At 44.5% G+C, this 19461-nt stretch overlaps 1 protein-coding gene across 1 annotated transcript in view; it reads right to left on the bottom strand.

The window, feature by feature from the left end:
• Window positions 1–18965, bottom strand: part of PPIP5K1 (diphosphoinositol pentakisphosphate kinase 1) — a 48725-nt gene extending 29760 nt beyond the window's left edge. The window contains exons 1-25 of the mRNA XM_021713141.1: window positions 18864–18965; window positions 15850–15946; window positions 15400–15574; window positions 14753–14948; window positions 14239–14329; window positions 13913–13998; window positions 13401–13555; window positions 13162–13263; window positions 12535–12696; window positions 12297–12418; window positions 10933–11034; window positions 10581–10667; window positions 10384–10459; window positions 10130–10239; window positions 9961–10043; window positions 9617–9748; window positions 9325–9446; window positions 8816–8998; window positions 5493–5634; window positions 5056–5279; window positions 4601–4728; window positions 4281–4395; window positions 3979–4086; window positions 2389–2505; window positions 2097–2261 (exon numbers count right to left, since the gene is read on the bottom strand). Coding sequence (XP_021568816.1) covers window positions 2097–2261; window positions 2389–2505; window positions 3979–4086; window positions 4281–4395; window positions 4601–4728; window positions 5056–5279; window positions 5493–5634; window positions 8816–8998; window positions 9325–9446; window positions 9617–9748; window positions 9961–10043; window positions 10130–10239; window positions 10384–10459; window positions 10581–10667; window positions 10933–11034; window positions 12297–12418; window positions 12535–12696; window positions 13162–13263; window positions 13401–13555; window positions 13913–13998; window positions 14239–14329; window positions 14753–14948; window positions 15400–15546 — 2955 coding nt within the window. The 5' untranslated portion in view covers window positions 15547–15574; window positions 15850–15946; window positions 18864–18965. The remainder of the gene's footprint in view (window positions 1–2096; window positions 2262–2388; window positions 2506–3978; window positions 4087–4280; window positions 4396–4600; window positions 4729–5055; window positions 5280–5492; window positions 5635–8815; window positions 8999–9324; window positions 9447–9616; window positions 9749–9960; window positions 10044–10129; window positions 10240–10383; window positions 10460–10580; window positions 10668–10932; window positions 11035–12296; window positions 12419–12534; window positions 12697–13161; window positions 13264–13400; window positions 13556–13912; window positions 13999–14238; window positions 14330–14752; window positions 14949–15399; window positions 15575–15849; window positions 15947–18863) is intronic.
• Window positions 18966–19461: the final 496 nt, after the last annotated feature.

Genomic DNA, 19461 nt, shown 5'->3' with positions numbered 1-19461 from the left:
GGCCGGGAGCGGCCACTGCACTCTAGAGTCTGGGCGACAAAGTGAGACTCCAACTCAAAAAAAAAAAAATACCCACTAGGGTCCAATCATACAACCTCCAACATACATACATCCCACCTAGATAATGTTCTGAATTTCTAAATCCCAAAAGGCAAAGACAGAAGGCAGGAAAGGAAGGCAAGGTAGGGAAGGACACCTGTGTGCAGGATGCCAGGTGAGTGGTGGACACAGCCCGGGGCTGTAGGCCGATGGCTGGGGATGGCCGGGGGAGGTCTCCTGACCTCCGACGGCGCCGTCCCCGCAAGGGGATCAGGTCCAGGTTCCCCGTGCACTGCATGTTCATGACCTGCAATCAGACCGGGTGGAAAGCCGGTCATGACTCCTTTAACCCCCAGGATCCCAAAAGCCCTAACACCCATAGGGCAGAGCTAGTTACAGGGCTGGAGAGGATGACCAGCTAGGGCACAGCTGCTATTTTACAGAATTCAGATTTTATAACCTAAAACAGTCAAAAAATATGAGATGGCAAGAGAAGAAGAAGGGATAAGGGGTGAAGGATGTAGTTTGTAAGGATAAAGCTGTCCAAAGCAAGGTGAGGAAATCTTAATGTGACCAAGAAGCAGAGAGAAGATTGCAAAGCTTAGGAGCACATGAGTATAACTTGAGTAACTATCATCTCGGAGAAGACAGAGTCTGAGCAGCACTAGTAATTGAAAGGAAGAAATGTGATTACAACAGGAAGCTTCCTACAGATCTGAAAGAAGTTGATCTCGAGTCTGAGAGATGAAACACAGAGAGCTCTACTTTGTCTACGTCTCCTGACTGCATAAACCAGAATAAAAAAGGGAGGCAAGCCTAATAGTGTCAGGAAGACTAGTAGACCACACGAATGAGGAAGACTTTTGGATGTGAAAGAGCAGCTTATTGATATGTCATTCTGTTCTGATCTATTTCACATGCGTCTTTAGGGTAATACAATACTATGGATACCAAGTTATACTTATACCTCAAAGAGAAAATAGTGCATAATCCACCCAAAGAGACTACATATCTGCAATGCCAATTCCACCTTAAAATAATCAGGAAGTAAAAGATGAGTCTAGAAAGGAGACTGCATGAGTCTAGAAAAGAGATGCAGTTTGTCTTCTCAGCTTTCTCCAAAATCTGAACTGTCAACTTCTTGCTGAACTTATATTAAGCTAGTTATAGATTCTTCTGATATATCCCTAAAATGAAGAAACCAATTTCTCTAAGATAGAGCCAGGTGAGTAGATGCATCAGGTCAGAGCAGGAGTGTCATTGGGCCAAAGAGAGAAACAGTCTTTTCAGGAAAATGACAAAAACAAAATCCCCAGGATGGTTAGCTGGACACAATGTGAGATTATTAACAGTTCCATCCTCTAGACCAGAGAACTAGAACCAGAGCTAGAGACAAACTCCAAGATTAGCAGAACACAAGCCCTGCCTGATAAAACTTCTCATCAGAATGTGAGGAAAACAGACCTCCAAACTGATCTGCTTTCTGGAACAACAGTATAGATAAAATAAAGTGCCAAGTATAATTTTTACCTAAGGCAACAAAGAGATGGAGAGGGTCTGACCTTAAATATCAACTGTATTGTTATTATAGTTATTGATTATTGAGTGTACATAAGGTGGATATAACTCACATTTCATAGATGAAAAAAATTCTGAGGCTTAGAAAAGTATAGTCACCTAGTCAAGGTCACACAGTTTCTAAGTATCAGACTGGGATTTCAGCCTAGTGTTCATGCTGGTTCTGGGATATTTCCTTTTAAAGAACTACCTTTTCAAATTCATCCAGAGGCCTCCTTCTCAATCTCATCACTTTAAACCTTTATCTCTCAGGCATCCCTCACTGGCAACTCTTTAATCTCAAAAGTAGCAACCAGGTTAGAGAAGCTCTGTTGGGAGACCAGCTGTGAAAGACAAATTCAGTAAAACATATCCAGTCAGGGGCAGGAGGACTCAGCTTCAAGTCTCAAGAATCACCCAAGAGGATTTAAAGGACACATGGATATTGTTCTACGTGCATTTCTATCCCCTTCATCTTCTTCCCAAGCCCCTCTCATTACCTCCATGGAGCCAGCTTTTCGGTTACGAATGAGGGGTGATCTCCTCGGGAGGCTAGGGCCCTCAGTAGGCTGGGGTGAAGTTTGCAATGCTCGGTCTGGCTCATCTGATGCCTTCCCCGGGGACAGGTTCTCCATGCTCCCTTGATCTGTTTTTCTCTCCTCATTCTGCACAATAATAGGCAGATAGGAGAGGCATTAATGGTCTTCTTTTTACTTTCTTTTACTGTTTCCCAGTTTCCCATCACTTGGCTCCTAAGTCCCTTCAGTCCCAAATCCCAATACTCTGACCCACCTCAGAAGAGGCTGGACGGAATCCATAGCCAGTTGGGGCACTGCCTTCTTCTTCAACACCTTTTACTCCAGGGCTAAAGTGTAGTTCCACATGGAACCGTTCCTCTGATAAGGGATCCTATGAGGCATCAACACATGACGGAGCAATTGGAAGAAGCAGAATGAGTATTGTGGTGGAAGACCAGGTAGGGGCAGTGGAGAGGATACATCCTCCTGGGGACTTAAGGTCTTGCTGCACTCTGGGGCTGATCTGCTATAGCTTCCTTTTAACTATAATCTGTTACAGGATCCTCATTCCCTCATTTCCATCATTTGTGATTTACCACTCCACATGACTTTTATCTCCCAGTTCTATATCCCTTATCATACATCTCCCATAATAATTCAGCTTGGGTGTAGTGCATACAGTAGTGTTTAAAAGATATCTTGCCGGGCTCAGTGGCTCAGCCTGTAATCCTGCGCCTTTGGGAGGCTGAGGTGAGTGGATTGCCTGAGTCCGCGGGTTCGAGACCCGCCTGGGCAACTTGGCGAGACCTCATCTCTACAATATATCAAAAAATAGCCGGGCGTGGTAGCGTGCGCCTGTAGTTCCAGCTACTTGGAAGGATGAGGCGGAAGGATCGCCGGAGCCCAGCAGGTCGAGGCTGCAGTGCAGGGAGCGGCCACTGCACTCCAGTCTGGGAGACAGAGTGAGACTCCAACTCAAAAAATAATAAATAAATAAATAAATAAAAGATATCTTTGTGGAACCATATGCGCAAGACATTTGTATAACCATGTTTGAGGAAAAAAGACTCAACATTGTCCCAAATTCCTTACCTTCCCTAATGCTAGAGCTGGGTTCCATGTTCTGGCTCAAAACCACTCCAGAACATGATTTCCTTTTTCTTTCTTTTTCTTTATTTTATTTATTTGAGTTGAGGTCTCACTCTGTTGCCCAGGCTGAAGTGCAGTGGCACAATCAAGGTTCACCACAGTCTCAACCTTCTTCTAGGTTCAAGTAATCCTTCTGCCTCAGTCTCTCAAGTGGCTAAGACTTCAGGCAGGCACCACCACACCTGGGTAATTTTTCTGTAGAGACAAAGTCTGGTCTTGAACTCCTGAGCTCAAGCAACCCTCCCATCTTGTCCTCCCAAAGCGCTGGGATTATAAGCATGAGCCATCGTGCCCAGCTATAGAACATATTTTCTGTCCCAGTAGGAGCCTCATGGATGCTGTGTCATGCTGTGGTTAGGTGCAACACTTTGCCGGATTCCCCAAATTCTAAGGATAAGATAGTATTAGGGTTTTTTGTTTTTTTAAAGACAGGGTATGCTTTGTCGCTCAGGCTGGAGTGCATTGGTTTGATCATAATTCACTGTAAACTCTAATTCCTGGTCTCAAGCAATCCTCCTACCTCAGCCTCCTGAGTAGCTGGGACTACAAGTACATACCACCATGCCCAACTATTTAATTTTTTTTTTGTAGAGACAAGGTCTCACTATGTTGCCCAGGCTGGTCTCAAACTTCTGGCCTCAAGCAATCCTCCTGCTTCAGCCTCCAAAAGTCCTGGGATTATAGATGTGAGCCACCACATCTACTAGCTCCTCACCTGTGTGTTGTCTTCATAAAGCATGATGACAATCTGGGTCATGTAGTTGAGTTCTGAGATGGCACTAAGATAAGCCAAAGCTCGCTGCCATTGTGCATCCTGGGTCTCCTATCAAACACAAAAAGAAGTAAGCCAATGTCCAAGGACAAAGGAGTCAGGGAATGGACAGGGAGAAGAGACAAAGCTTTCATTTAAAAAGAAGCATGAGAAAATAAGCAAACAAACAAAAAGAAGCAGCATGAGAAGAAAAGAAAGGAATGCTGGAAAAAGTTGTTCACAGGCTAAGGAAGGAGTATACTTACATCAAGAAGTCCTCCATAACGGAAGACACTGAGTAGGGAGTGGACATGGCTCTCACTGGTGAAATACAGACGAGTTCGAACATGGCGACCCGGGGAGAGCACTCCTCGGGAGTACCTGAGATAACATTTAAATCATTCACACAGTCAGATAATCCTTTTCCCACCCTTCCACAAACTCCTTTCTCCCACCTCAAAAACTTATCCTTTCCATCCCAGAATCCCATCTATTCTTGGTTCTCCAAGCTGTCCCAGCCTTGATTCCCCCAGGCTCCCTAGCATGCCCCTCCCTCCATCCAGCACCCCTCCCAGCCCTCCCTCACAGGGGATGCAGCTTGTTGACAGACTCATCCTCGTGGGTTCTCTGCAGGTCAAGTAGTATCTTCCTCAACAGTGGAAGACAGAAGCCCACAGCAATTTCCAGTTTCTCCTCCCGACTGATCCCGTACTCCTAGAGGCCATAGGCCAGGAATAAGTACCTCAATAAATCTTGTTTTCTCCATGCTTCATACTCCCAGGCCCAAGATCATACCTAACTTCACCTTCAGTCTAGAGCTTCTTTCATATCCCCTACATTCCCCCTCCTCCAGGTGTCTCCTGAATTAGCCTCCCGTACTTACCCAGAGCCAAAGTGGACCCTGAGAATTATAGCAACTCAACTAATTCCTACTCTAAGTTTCTTTCCCCTAGTTCCCAAATCACCCCTCCTTTTCACCTTTTCTCTCCTTCCTTCCCCAATGCCCTTATCCCCAGGCTAGATCCCTTATACAAGACACACCTGAGGAATGACCACATCAGCCAGTGCCTTAGAGAGACGTAGCAACTCTGCTGTGCCTTGAAGTCCCAGACTCCCATTGTGCTGCACATCATACTTGACACAGTCATAGATGTCAGGGATCTTACTGATATCATAGCGCCCACTCTTCTGTCGAAAGTCACGCTCCAGCTTGCTCCAACGTTGTAGCATTAGTTCTAGTGTCTCACTGTGGTAGAGCTGCAGGTCTGGAAGGAAGGTGGTAGTCAGAGACTACCACCAACAAAAAAGATTCTACTTCCCAAAAAGAGTCTACCTCCAACAAAAGACTCTCACAACTCTGAAGTAGAAAGAGGGATGACGATGCCCTGTCTCAGACATTTATGAGACAACATAGGAGTGCCCGAAAAAACCATCCCCACCTGAGACCTTGAAGGGACTGTAGTAGTATTCATACCCACCTACAGACTTTGGGTCCTGCATCCGTTCCCGGATCTGGTGGGTGAGGTTTTCAATCAGGGCAAATACCTGATCACAGACCTTCACAGGATTCTGGATGATAGTCATGGAGTTGAGCAGGGAAGTACTTCCAGTGGGAGCCAGCTATGGGGAATAAAGAGAAGAAAGACAAGATAGGCTTGGCTGGATTCGGTGGCTCAACCTGTAATCCCATGCTTTGGGAGGCTGAGGTGAGTGAATTGCCTGAGCCCGCGGGTTTAAGACCCGCCTGGGCAACTTGACAAGACCTTATCTCTACAATAAATCAAAAATCAGCCGGGCGTGGTAACACGCCTGTAGGTCCGGCTACTCAGAAGGCTGAGGTGGAAGGATCATTGGAGCCCAGCAGGTCAGGGCTGCGGTGGCCGGGAGTGGCCACTGCACTCTAGTCTGGGTGACAGAGTGAAACTTCAACTCAAAAAAAAAAAGATAGGCTCAGTGTCAATAGTCCAGATTCCTGTATGTTGGCTCATTCCAATGAGCACTCTTAGTCTACTGGACATACTAAGAGTTCTAGGTTCAGGTAAGGGAATGGCTCTGGCACAGTCATCTGAGAAGGGTTGATCTTAAAAATCTTGGAGTTCAGAGAAAATAAAGCAGACCTATGTTTTTTTCTTGGGGGGCTCTAAAATACACATGGAAAATGCTGAAGACAAAGATTAAGCCAAAAACCCTCAAAATCTCTGCAGAATGTTTTCATGAATAGCTATTAGAAATAATATATCGTATTCCTCTAAACAAGATGCTAACCTGAACCGAGAGTAAAAGTGCTGTCTCAGAATTGGGCTCCAATTCAAGCCTTTATGACAGTCACAATGAGAGATGAGGAGAGAGGAAAAAAGATTGTGGGTAAAATGTAAAATTCTACCTAGAGCCTCACAAGTTCCATTCTTGCTATCAAAAGGCAACAAGAGAGAAAAGGAAAGTTGCCTTAGCTTTTCTTGATTTGACAGTGAGCAATGGATTAGAAAATAAGGGAGCAAGGTCCTGCCCCTTATCAAGTCCTTCTCAGAGGAGAACACAGAAAATGCTATGTGCTCGTAACAATGTGCTCAGCTGATTAGCTCATTTAAGAACCTATGAGAAATGGATACACAACATTGTAAACGTACTTAATGCCACGAACTATACACTTAAAAATGGTTAAGTAGGCCAGGCACAGCAGCTCAAGCCTGTAATCCCAGCACTTTGGGAGGCTGGGGTGAGGGGATTGCCTGAGCCCATGGGTTCGAGAACAGCCTGGGCAACTTGCCATACTTCATCTCTACAATAAATAAAAAAATTAGCTGGGCATGGTAGCGCACACCTCTAGTTCCAGCTACTTGGAAGGGTAAGGCAGAAGGATCGCCTGAGCCCAGCAGGTCGATGCTTGGGTGGCTGTGAGTGTGCCTCTGCACTCCAGCCTGGGCAAGAGAGTGAGACTCCAACTCAAAAAAAAATGGTTAAGTGGCACCACAACTTTAAAAAATAAATAATTTTTTAAAATAACCTATCAGAATTGAGGAATGGGAAGGGTAGAAAACCACTGCCTGGTCAATTGTGGCCTGGACACACAGGAAAAAGAAATGACTATATTGGGTAATGACATCTACAGTGATTAATACTGTGAGGTGGTGTAACAGTCTAGGCTCTGGAGTTAGATTCCTTGGGTTCATGCTAGCTGTTGAACATACAGACTAGTTGCTTAAATTCTTCAGAGTCTTGATTTCCTCATTTGTAAAATGAGAGGGAAGTCCTTGTGGTCTACAGTCTTTGTGGTGGATTAAAGACAGCCATTTATTCTTTATGTCCCTCCCCTTCCCTTGAACCTGGGCTGTCCCTGTGACTGCTTAACCAATAAAAAAATAACAAAGTAGCCAGACATGGTGGCTCACACCTCTAATCCCAGCACTTTGGAAGGGGTAGGGGAGAGGATTGCCTGACCCCAGGGGCTCGAGACCAGCCTGGGCAACTTGGCAAGACCTCATCTCTATAATACATCAAAAAATTAGCCGGTGTAGTGTTGTACACCTGTAGTTCCAGCTACTTGGAAGGCTGAGGTGGAAGGATTGCCTGAGCCTGGTGGGCTGAGGCTGCGGTGGCCGTGAATATGCTACTGTACTCCAGCCTGGGTAACAAAGTAAGACCCTTATTCAAAAAATAAAATAAAAAAGTAACAAAGTGATGTTTTGCTGATACTGGGCCTGTAGTTTAAGAAAGCTTGGGGGCAACCCCCTTGGGTCCCCTCCTGCTCTAGGAGCTTTTTCGTTCTCTCAATAAATCCTACTTCCTCAAAAAAAAGAAAAGAAAAGAAAGCTTGGAAGAGCCAGGTGCAGTGGTATGCACCTATAATCCCCAGTTACTAGGGAGGCTGAAGTGGGAGGATCACTTGAGCCCAGAATTTAGGTTATATTAAGCACAGGAGTTTGAGGTTACAGTGAGCTGTGATTGTGCTAACTGCACTCCAGCCTGGGTGACAGAGTAAGATCCCATCTCTTAAAAAAAAGAAAAAGAGAGAAAATGAGCAAGCTAGCTTGGAAAATTTGAAAGCTACCATTCGATATGTCCAGCTATCATGCTACAGAAACCACATGAAGAAAGCGTGTGGAAAAGAAAGTCTCTGAGATTATAGGGATAGCATGAAGAGGGAAAGAGTCAGTCATCCCAGAATTCCAGTCAAACTTCCAGATAGTTTCAGCCCTAGTCAACATCTGATGCAATTTTGGAGAGAACCCAAGCAAGACCAGTTGAACCCAGAACTGTGAGAGACAATAAAATTGTTGTTGTTTTAAGTTACTAAGTTTTGGAGTAGTTGCTTACACAACAAGAGATAAGGGAAACATTCTTTTATGCAGAATCTGCAGGCTCAGTTGTGTTTTGAAATTGAGAAGTTTCTGAACTTTAGAAGTTAATACAATGCATATGTCATATGTTATATAATATCTCCAACAGAACCTAGGGCATAACCAAACATAATATTTCTGTCACAAAATGTATGACCATTTATTCTAAGTAGGAAAACTAAGGATTATAAATAGTCCTATGACAGTTCATGCCAGGTTTGGCTGCCAAATGTATCTTAATGTCAAACTTACAAATAATCTTTTCAATTTTTGAAATTATAGGTAAGATATTGTGGGCCTGTTCTTATCTCAGATGGTTGCTGTAAGAATTAAATAAGATGTGTGAAATAACCAAAACAGTGCCTGGCATGTAGTAAATACTATTATTACTGATTGCTATTATTTAGAATTCTGGGAATTTTGGATTCAGGGTACTTGAGGCACAGAGATAGGGAAAACCTAACCTGATCATAGTCCTCAGGGCCAAAGGGTGCATCCTGTTGTAAAATATGGTGCAGCCGAGCCTTCACCCGGTGCTGGCAGCTGCTCAAGGAATCACCATCACTGTCCAGGAGCCCATTCATGTTGGCACTCTTCACCATTTGTACCAAAATGGGTGTCAGCTCCCCTTCTAAAGCCAGAAGGCCCTGGAGAGGAAGTACAAGGTCTGTTAGTTTCCCTTCCCACTTACTCCCTCTAGGCGTCGATGGTCCCAGAGACCAAATGGTAGCTGGCTTGAAGAGCTGGGGTACAGGTCAAGGTCCCACTAATTATCCTCAGCTCATTCTTGGTAGTACAGAATGGGGTGAGACACAAAGAGAAACTCCTCTGAGTTGGCATAAAAGAAGCAAGCATCTATCTTGCTTTCCAAGTCAAACTGTAAATACTCTAAAATTCCCCAACTGGTTCTCCAAACTCTTTGCTTCTCTACCTAATGGAAGCTGGGACTATGAAAGAACTGTAGTATGCACACCTTGGCAAAGGCAGCAGCAGTCATCTGGACACGACCCTCATCAGAGGCATAGATCTTGAGATCATGGCGGAAAGTGCTATGGAGACGAAGTAGCCCACAACCAGGGAAGCCAGCATAGTCACCTGGGGGCAAAGAGGGCCAGGAATAGACTGCTGTAAATACTCATGTGGAAGAAAAAAACATTCATTTCCCCTCTAACTTCCCCACTGGCTCAGTCCCCTCATTTCCCCCAACTTATTCTCTAATCACTTTATCCCAGTCCTGCTAGGTATTTACCTCCCAGAACACTCACCCTGTCCTCCAGGGTACATGCAGCGAAAAGCTCGTCCCAGCTCCTCAGCCTGAACACGGCCAGCAGGAGTCAATTCTCCACCCCATTTCAGTACCAGTAATAGAGATGGGGCCAGAGCCTCCCGTTGTGGATCTGGGGGAATAAGAGGCAGAGAATAGGTCTTGATCTAAGGAAAATAGTGGGAACATCTAAATGTTAGGTCTTCTGAGGAGATCAGAAAGGAAATTTGGGGTAGAAGTCTCATCTATAGCCTCTAGAATAAGAGATCTGGTGAAGAAGAGGGGATAAACCAAAAATAAAAAATAAAAATCTGAGTAGTAATGGGAAGGGGGATTATATCTTACCTTGCCCCTCATTAGAAGCTTTCACGCCATGAGGGTAGTAAGTCAATTGTACCTTCCGGTTGATACCTGAGAAGTGACCATACCTGCAGTATAAAGTCACAGTTTACTTTCTGCCCCAGCATTCCAATTCTCACTGTTATTGACGCCCTTTTGCTTTCCCCTTTCTCACATCTCCAACACAGACTTCAGTTGCTCTAGTTTCCCAGTCTTCTCCTCGATCTCACCACCTGGTTCTTTCTCCAGTTCAGCCAACAACAGCCTTGTGATGTCCAGTACCTCCTAGAGGAAATAATAGAGTATCCAAGCAGGAGGCCAAATCCTGACCAGTTACACTTTTATCTGGGTCTCTTATCAAGATTCCCAATCCCATAGCCTCCATTTTTCTCATAGCACTATTCCTCCTGGACAGATTCTCTACCTTACCTGGAGCTGTTCAGGTCGCTTGAGTTTTAATTTCCCTGTCTTGTAGCCACCATGTTTTTCAAATAGAGCAAAAAATCTGAAGAAGTAAGAAGAAGCTTCAGTGTGGGGTGGAGATATTCAAAGCCTCTGGAAGCTGACCCCTACCCCAATCTATCTCACAAAAAACTTATTTGTCTAAATTAGGACACTCTTCCCACCTTGGGTGTGTCACTTCCATCTTCATCTTCTGCTTGGGAGTACGATCCCCATGACGGATAATTGCAATGACACAACGAAGTTCCATCCTAAGATCAGCAATGTTAACAGTCTTTTCCCCACCCTCCCAGCCCCACCCATGCCCTACCTCCTGTTATCACATACTACTTGGCATGTCAAAAGACAGGAAAAGGGATCTCAGATTAAAAATACAGGTAAATTTAAGGAGACTGCCTAGGAGAGGCCCAGGCTCCACTAGTCAGATAGTGTGGGGTCAGGAAGTAATCATTGGTCTGGCTTCAGGAATCCCAGGTGTCTTAAGTAGATTACTCCAGGTTTTTTACTTTTGCTTACATAGTGCCAGATGTAGTAGGAACAATGGGAATATCCTCAGCCTCTGTGGGGATGGACCATGGGATCTGAAATTGTGGGGCAAGCTCCCGCATTATGGTATTCCTAGAAGGGAGAAACATGAAGAAGCCATGTGAAAATGAATAAACCAGAACAACACATAAGAATAAAGCTCACAAAAACAAGCAAACTGCAGAAGAATACATTAATATAAAGTCTAAAAACATACAAACAAATACCCCCATATATGTAGTAAAAATATAAATAAATGTATGGGAATGACAAACACCAAATTAAGGATTGTGGTTCCCTTTGGGGGAGGGAAGGTATGTTACCAGGGAGGCATATATACAGGTTTCAACTATATTCTTTTTTTTTTTTTTTGAGTTAGAGTCTCACTCTGTCGCCCAAACTGGAGTGCAGTGGCTGTTCCTGGCCACCGCAGCCTCGACCTGCTGGGGTCTGGCGATCCTTCCGCCTCAGTCTTCCAAGTAGCTGGAACTACAGGCGTGCACTAACATGCCCGGCTAATTTTTTAATTTATTGTAGAGATGAGGTCTCGCCAAGTTGCCCAGGCGTGTCTCGAACCCGTGGGCTCAGGCAATCTACTCACCTCAGCCTCCCAAAGGCACGGGATTACAGGCTGAGCCACTGAGCCACTGAGCTTCAACTATATTCTTAATATTTTATTTCTTAAACTAAGTGGTGAATACATGAATACTCACCACAGCCATCATTTCTTATATTTTTTTTTGAATGGTTTAAACATTACATGGTAATTTAAAAAAAAAATCAAGTTGCAGAATTGTATTATAGTATGATCATGTTCAGTAAACTAAATATAGTTTTTTGGATATGTCAGAAAAAGACAAATCATTATGTCTAAAACTGTGAACAGTAATTATCTCTGGGAATGGCAGTATTGGGAGGGGAAGGGGCCTAAGAAGACTTCTCTCTCTCTCTCTTTCTTTTTTTTTTTTGAGTTGGAGTCTCACTCTGTCACCCAGACTGGAGTGCAGTGGCTGCTCCCGGCCACTGCAGCCTCGACCTGCTGGGCTCTGGCAATCCTTCCGCCTCAGCCTTCCAAGTAGCTGTAACTAGAGACATGTGCTACCATGCCCGGCTAATTTTTTATTTATTGTAGAGATGAGGTCTCACCAAGTTGCCCAGGCGGGTCTCGAACCCACGGGCTCAGGCAATCCACTCACCTCAGCCTCCCAAGGCGCGAGATTACAGCCTGAGCCACCGAGCCCGGCTTTTTTTTTTTACTTTTAAATCATTTTTACAATATTTAAAAATAAAGCAAAAGCTGTCTAACTCTCCTCTCTAAGCTCATTCTCCCCAGTGAAGACTATTATGTCTCTTACCCCAGAATCTTAGCACAGTCATCATAGTATTTCATTGAGTTCTTGACAAAACTGAAGCCATTGACATCACACACAAAGGAGTGACCATTGGCACGAAGTAGGTCAAATCCGCAAACTGTTTGCTGCAGGGGAAAGAAGAAAGATGGTAACAAGACAGCCACTCTTTCTTCCTGGTCCCCTGCTCCTGTCTCTCTCTCTCTCTCTCTCATTCCCTGACCCTCCCTGGGTATTTCTCTACCTTAAAAGCTACGCAGACTTTCCTGGCCACCAGCTTTTCCATGGCAGTCAGCATGACTGGATATCGAATCTCTTTCCCCTCACTGTCTCGTTCGACCTTCCCATCCAAAGCTGGAGATTTTCTAGCTTCAGCATGGGCATAATCTGGCCCCACTGTGTACACCTGCAGGTACATAGCATCACTGAGTATGCCCACAGCTCACCCTGTATATGAGAAGACAATATGAGCACTAGGTCTGTAGACTAGTTTCAGAGTAAAATAAATACATGAAAACAAAACAAAACAAACAAACCAACCCTGAGCATTAAGAATAAGGTAACTGTCATTTTCTTACTAAGTCCTACTAAAGTATCATTATGAAGGTTTCTCCTCAGGACTCCAGTACTATCATCTAGTCCCTAATTAAAAAATGATTTATCAACATTATACCATTTTCTAAGTCACCTTGGCCCTTGCTCTGGGAGTAAAAATGTGAATGTGTACTCCTTATCTTCACTCGAATATGAAAGACAATCACATTCACACATTATTTTCTAGGACCTTCTCCATACACTTCCAGCTGCTTCCCAAGCACCCCATCCCCACCCAGACATTTATAACCTCTTAAGTCCCTGTATCCACCATAACCTTGACATCTGTGCCATCTGTTGGCATAAATTCCTCATAGATGTATGACCCTGTCTTTCGGACACTGCTTTCAGGAGAATAAACGCTGCTTCGGCTGCCAATCTACAGGAGAAAAAGGAAGGAAAAAATGTTGCCTCAACTCTCTACCTTGTTCCCAAATTCTCCAGCTTCCTTCCCCACAACCTCATCCTTGTCCTTCTACCTCTCTGACCCCCCAGTTGCTCCAATGTCTCCCCCACCTTTCGGAAGAGGCGCTGGCTTCCTCCTCCAGCAGAGCTGGGGTAGTAGATGTAAACATTGTGGTCCTCTGCACTCACTGGCTTCTCCACAAAGGGCTTGGGAAAGACAGCTCCATTGACCTCTACCTGGTCTTCACCTTCTATCAGGTTGCACTCTGAAAGGTGGGTGTATGGTCATTCCTATAGCCTATGGTTGTAGAATATTTCCAACTCCCATTTCCCTAGGTTTTAATCCCAATAACCCTCAAATTTTTATGACTATATCTTAGTAATAGATATGGTTATATCTATATATGATATAGATATCTATATATGGGATATAAGTATGGCAATATCTATATAAAAGGTCCAAGGATATGTCCAAAGTCCCATGGTTCTAACTCTACCCATAATCCAACAGCCAAAGCCCTAGATAGATAGATAGGCACACAGAGGATGTCTAGAAGATTGAAGAACTGGGCTAAGTCATAGCAAACAAGGAAAGGCAAGACTGGACAAGGCCAGGTACTCACCCTCAGGCCGAGCAGGATCACGGTTGAGTACAGCATAACGGGGTAGATCAATACCCTCCTCCTGCAGGATCCGGTACACCTCCCTCCTGTCACCCCCAAATAAATTAGCTGGGACAAGTTGGTGGGGAGGTGGTGACTAAAGGGAGAGGCTAGAGATTTCATTTGCACAGGGATTAGAAGACACCAGGGCACAGAATTCAGCAGCGTATCTTACAAAAATTAGGCGTGTTTGTTTTACTCTACCCCTCCCAGAGTATGTTCCCTAAGGATGTTCCCAGAGTATGGTCCCAAGGCCGCCCATCCCATTGGTCAATAGAAAGCTATACCTGTCTTGGATGTAATACTGCATGGCCAGATCATTGATAAGAAAGGGGTTTCGAAGCTTGGAGTAAGCAACAGCTTTGTCCAGAGGAAAGCCTGGGATGGAGAGAAGAAATAAAAAGACCAAAGTAAGAGAGTGACGGTGAGAAAACAGCAAGACAGATAGACATATTAAAGCTACCCATCCAACCCATCACTTATTCTTCCATTCAGCTTCCCAAGTCTAGGCTATTTTATCATGAAAAAGTAAAAAAGAAATTATTTTTATGGTCCTTCCAGAGATTCAACTCTATCAGAGCTCCTAAGAGTCTTAGATCTTTCCTGAGGTTAGAATATAGGCTTTAAAATGCCCGGCAACTCCTACAAGATGTAGGGAAAACAAATCCCTATGCATGGTTTTCTAGTGTGACACAGGGAGCTGATGGTGTCTTTACTGATGAAATAAGACAGTAAGAATCTAATTTCCAAATCCAGCATTCCCACCACCATTCCTTGTCTTTTTCCTTCCCAGACCCCAACCTTTGGAGTGGAAAGAGATGAGGCAGTGGCAGGATGGCCAGTTTTCCACAGGTTCATTAAGGATCACATCTTCTCCCAGGATGATAACAGTCAGGTAGTCAAATCTGCAGAGTCGCTCTAGGATTTGGGTCATTGGCTTCGACTTGGATTTCTTGGTCATGGCACAAATGCCAACAATGATTTGAGGTTCAGGAGGCTACAGGGAGGAAGTATTATCAGAAACTCAAGAAATTCCCACCTATATCAGCCCCTCCAGGGAACACTGTCTTATCTCCCTGGGGCACAGAATTACTGTGGCCAGGACTTTGGACCTATGGAGTACAACTTTGGCCTAGGTTGAGGCAACATGTAGGGATTCCTACTACTTACAGAATAGGAGCCATTCCACAGTAGGAAATGTGTGCTCAAGCAGAAGAGCAAGAGAACCGATAACCATGAGACAATAGGAGGAGGATATAAGGGCAGGAGTTCCAAAGACAGGCAATCTATTCAATCTCCATCTCCCTCCTCTAAACCAGGATGGGGCCTGTTTATGACACCGAGTCTATACATTTGGAAATAACGGAGAGGTGTCTCTATTTCATGGAATCTCATCTTTCCATGACAGGGGCCCCAACACCAAGTTATATCATTTACCCTAGTCTTACCACTTCATCCTCCTCATCCTCAAGGAGCTCGCTGTCACTCTCTTCTGTCCTCATGCCTATTCCACGGGTGCCCAGCCCCTCATCTCCAGCTCCAAGGAAGAAGTGGGCTGCGGCACTCTCGCCCTCACTGGCCGTCAAGGACCACATCCCCACCGGAGCACCCACTCATCCCGCTCTGCAGAGGATGGGATACCCAATCAGCTCAGAATCCAAGCCCCCTGGCATTAGATGGGGAAGAGGGGTGGAGAATGAAAAAATAAGTGGGAACTATAAGGGTACTAGAGGAAACAGGAAACAAAGCTGTGGGAAGATCAACAAGAAAGGAGGCATTTGGGCTATAATTTGAAATGACTAAAAGAGCCATGAAAGAAAAGTGGGGTCTCCGATTTCCTCCCTGCTCAACCCACCCAGTCAAGAAATTGGTAAAAGGATCAGATAAATAACCCTTACAGTGCTGGCATGTCCCTGGTTCTGCCAGCAGGAAACAATGTTAACTCCAGGCAGCAAATGAGAAAGGCAGTTCCTCAAGGAAGGCTGCTGTTGATTCCTACCAGAAGAGACAGAGTGACATTTCAAACTTTGGATTCATTCCACAATGTTCCTAGCCCTTATCTACTTCCCCACGTAGTGCTGAACTCAAGGATTTTTTTTTTTTTTGAGTTGGAGTCTCACTCTGATGCCCAGGATGGAGTGCAGAGGCACACTCACAGCCACCGCAGCCTCAGTCTGCTGGTGAACTCAAGGATTTAATTCAAGGGCAGAGGAATGAGGAAGCTCAGCTATCTTTGCCCTTTAATCCCATCTTCATTGCTACTAAGGATTAACTCAAAAACATTTATTGAGGGCACCCTATGTTCTAAGCATTATATCAAAACATTAAAATCCCTATGCTCAGCTGGGCATGGTGGCTCACACCTGTAATCCCAGTACTTTGGGAGGCAGAGACAACAGGACTCCCTAAGCCCACAGGTTTGAGATCAGCCTGGGCAACATGGCAAGACCTCATCTCTACAACAAATAAAAAAATTAGCTGGGTGTGGTGGCGCACACCTGCAGTTCCAGCTACTTGGAAGGCTGAGGTGGAAGGATCACCTGAGCCCAGCGGGTTGAGGCTGTGGTGGCTGTGAGCAGCATGCCACTGCACTCCAGCCTAGGTGACAGTGAGACTCAAAAAAACCCCAAAAACCTATGCTCTCTCTCTCCTTCACACATTCCACCTTAAAAGACAGATGCCCAGGTCCAAAAAACCTGTTCAGGGAGAGAGGTCTAGTATGGTTGGGAAGCTGAGAATACAGGTATCCACACAGCAGTCTCCAAACCATTCTCCAACTGAAATCTTAATGCTCTTTCTATTCTCTCCTGGTACTACAGAACCAGTGTCAGTCTGAGCAAGGTCCCTCACACTAGGAACTAAAGTAAAAAATAAATCCTGCCTAAAACCATATCAGTAAGAATATTTTAAGACTAACATGAATCAGAACAACCTGGCAGTTCCACTTCTGCATACACACAACTTGAGTAATGGTTCTCAACCAGCTGTGATTTTGCTGCACAGAGGACATTTGGCAGGTGATAGCTTTGGTTGTCATAACTATAAAGGTAACATTGGCATCTAGTGAGTAGAAGTCAAGGATGCTGCTAAACATTCTAAAATGAATAGGATATCCCCTTACAACAAAGAATTATCCAGTCCAAAATGTCAGTAGTGCCGAGGTAGCAAAACCCTGCTAGAGAAAAACTCTCCTACACCTTGCAGACTTGTGCAAGGAAGCTCTTAACCTTCCTAATTTCACTACTGGTAGTAGGAAAAGCCGAAGACAACTCCGATATCACAAGTAATAGAAAGGATAACTACAATGTAGCATATAGAAATGACAAACCAATAGCAATTTTAAAAATGAACCAAAGCTATATGTAATAAATGGACATTTTCCAAATGCAAACTGCAGAAAGATACATGCAGTACAATTTCATTTGTATAAATAAAAAACATTATGTATCATTTATAACTGCGTATGTAATTAGAAGTATAAAAACACAGACTAGAAAGACACAAAATTCGTGATAGTGATTACCTCTGAAGAGAAGGGAGAATGAAACTGAGGATTCAAATGGCACTTCAAATTTTATTTATAATGTTTACTTCGATTTTTAAAAAGATCTGAAGCAAATATACAAAAGGTCAATATTTGTTAGCTGTGAATTGTAAGGATGTGAGTCTGTTGTTATTTTCCAAAAATAATACTGAGTCATACATTAACAATTTTCCATGTTCTCAGAAACACTGACCAATGACTCTAATGAAAGCCACAAACTCCTTAATGAATGAATTAATTTAGTCTTATGGGGTTTTAAAATGGTATTCAATAAATATTTTTATTTTGAACTCTTCCATTACAACCGGGGTTTGCAGCTTTGATTAGAAAGTTCTACCTGACCTTTACATAAACCTCGACCTTTCCAGTATTTATCATCTGCTGTCTTTCTTGCTCTTACCATAAGGGCACAACATTCTCCATAGACTTAACATTTCCAGTTGTGCACTGCAGGTCTCATACATACACCCCAACTCCTCGATTAACAGGCAATTTATTTGAATTCCTTTTCAGTGACCTGACCCAATTTCCATGACTTGTGGCATTCCCAAGGTCTCTGTATCATTTATGCAATTAGCATTTTGTTGCACCTTTTTCTGAAGCAGGAATTTTCTCTCAAGATTCCTAACCCTTTGCCCTTTCTTCCATTAAGTCCTTCCTAGTTTTCTACTGAATGTACAGTCATGTTCTTGAAATTCTATTACAACTCTGTAACAGGAGATGGTAATAGACTGGAAAAAGAATAAACTGTTTACAAATATGGGTCTGAAAAGAGATTAAAAGACCAAATTCATAGTTAACAAAGTAAAAATAGAAGCCTGACAAAAATAGCTATGAAATAAGCCAGGATTTATTTAGAGGTACCTCTGGGAGAAGCTGGGGTTTAATGTGGTGTTCCCAGAGCCACTTCCCTGTTTTCCATGCTCTTCTCCCCTTCCCCCTCTCCCCTAAACTTGGTTGTGAAAGAAAACTTCAGACTCTACACTAGGTTAAAGGGCAGTCTTACCCTGCCGTGAATCAATATGAAAAGAAAGGAAGAAGATAAAGGAGAGGGGAACAGGCAGGCAATCTTCTCAGGAACATCTACACTAAATCACATCTGGAGAAGGGGTAGAAAGGAGGGTAAACTGTGTAACTTCTTTAACCCCTTAGAATTTAGGACTGCTTGCACAGTCCTATAATTTCCTAAACACCATGCACTGATGAAGGATTCCATCAGTGATGAAGGGAAAACACTAATACAAATTCCAGGCAGGACTACTTCCAACACAGGAAAACTCCTCAGGCCAACACCACCATTTCCTTCCCACCTTTGACAGTGGACCCCTCACCTTCTTCTTCATGCGATTCCTAATCCTTCATACGTACCTCTTACTCTGACACTGATCAACCGTGTGCCCCTGCCTGTTCCCACGAGCAGCTCACTCACACGGCCTCCTTCCTCCAACGTGCTATAATTACTCTTCCGTGGCTCCCACTCCCAACACTGACTGCTACCCCTGCCCCCATCTCATCGCTGGTCAACTAATTCAGTTCAGCCAGCTAAACCTCTCACTCACGGATTCCGCTGCATTAGACAGTCCTTCGACCCTCACATGAGTCACCACCCTCGGTAACATCTCTATACTGAACCCTCGGGGATCTCCCCCCGTGACCGCCCGCGATCCATTTCTTCCTCGCACCACCCCTCCCTTAAGGCGCACCTTCTCTCTACAACAACCCCTTCCTCAAGCTGATCCTCTTCCCTGTGGCCTCCCGTCTCACACCTTGCGCAGATCCCCTCCACCCTGACCCTCTCCCCTACAGACTCCACTTCCCCCATCCTCGCGCAGACCCTCGATCCACACGCAGCCCTCCTCCCGCCGACCCCCTCCTCTGCCCTCTCCTCGCATAGCCCCGGTCACGCACACCGCCCTCCCATCCCGACTCCACTAGCCTTTGCCCGCCCCCGCCTTCTCCGCCTCAC

Source organism: Carlito syrichta, unplaced genomic scaffold, assembly GCF_000164805.1.
Source record: "Carlito syrichta isolate Samal-C Ts95f unplaced genomic scaffold, Tarsius_syrichta-2.0.1 Scaffold304305, whole genome shotgun sequence".
Taxonomy (NCBI): Eukaryota; Metazoa; Chordata; class Mammalia; order Primates; family Tarsiidae; genus Carlito; species Carlito syrichta.
This window is presented reverse-complemented; position numbering and strand designations above follow the sequence as displayed.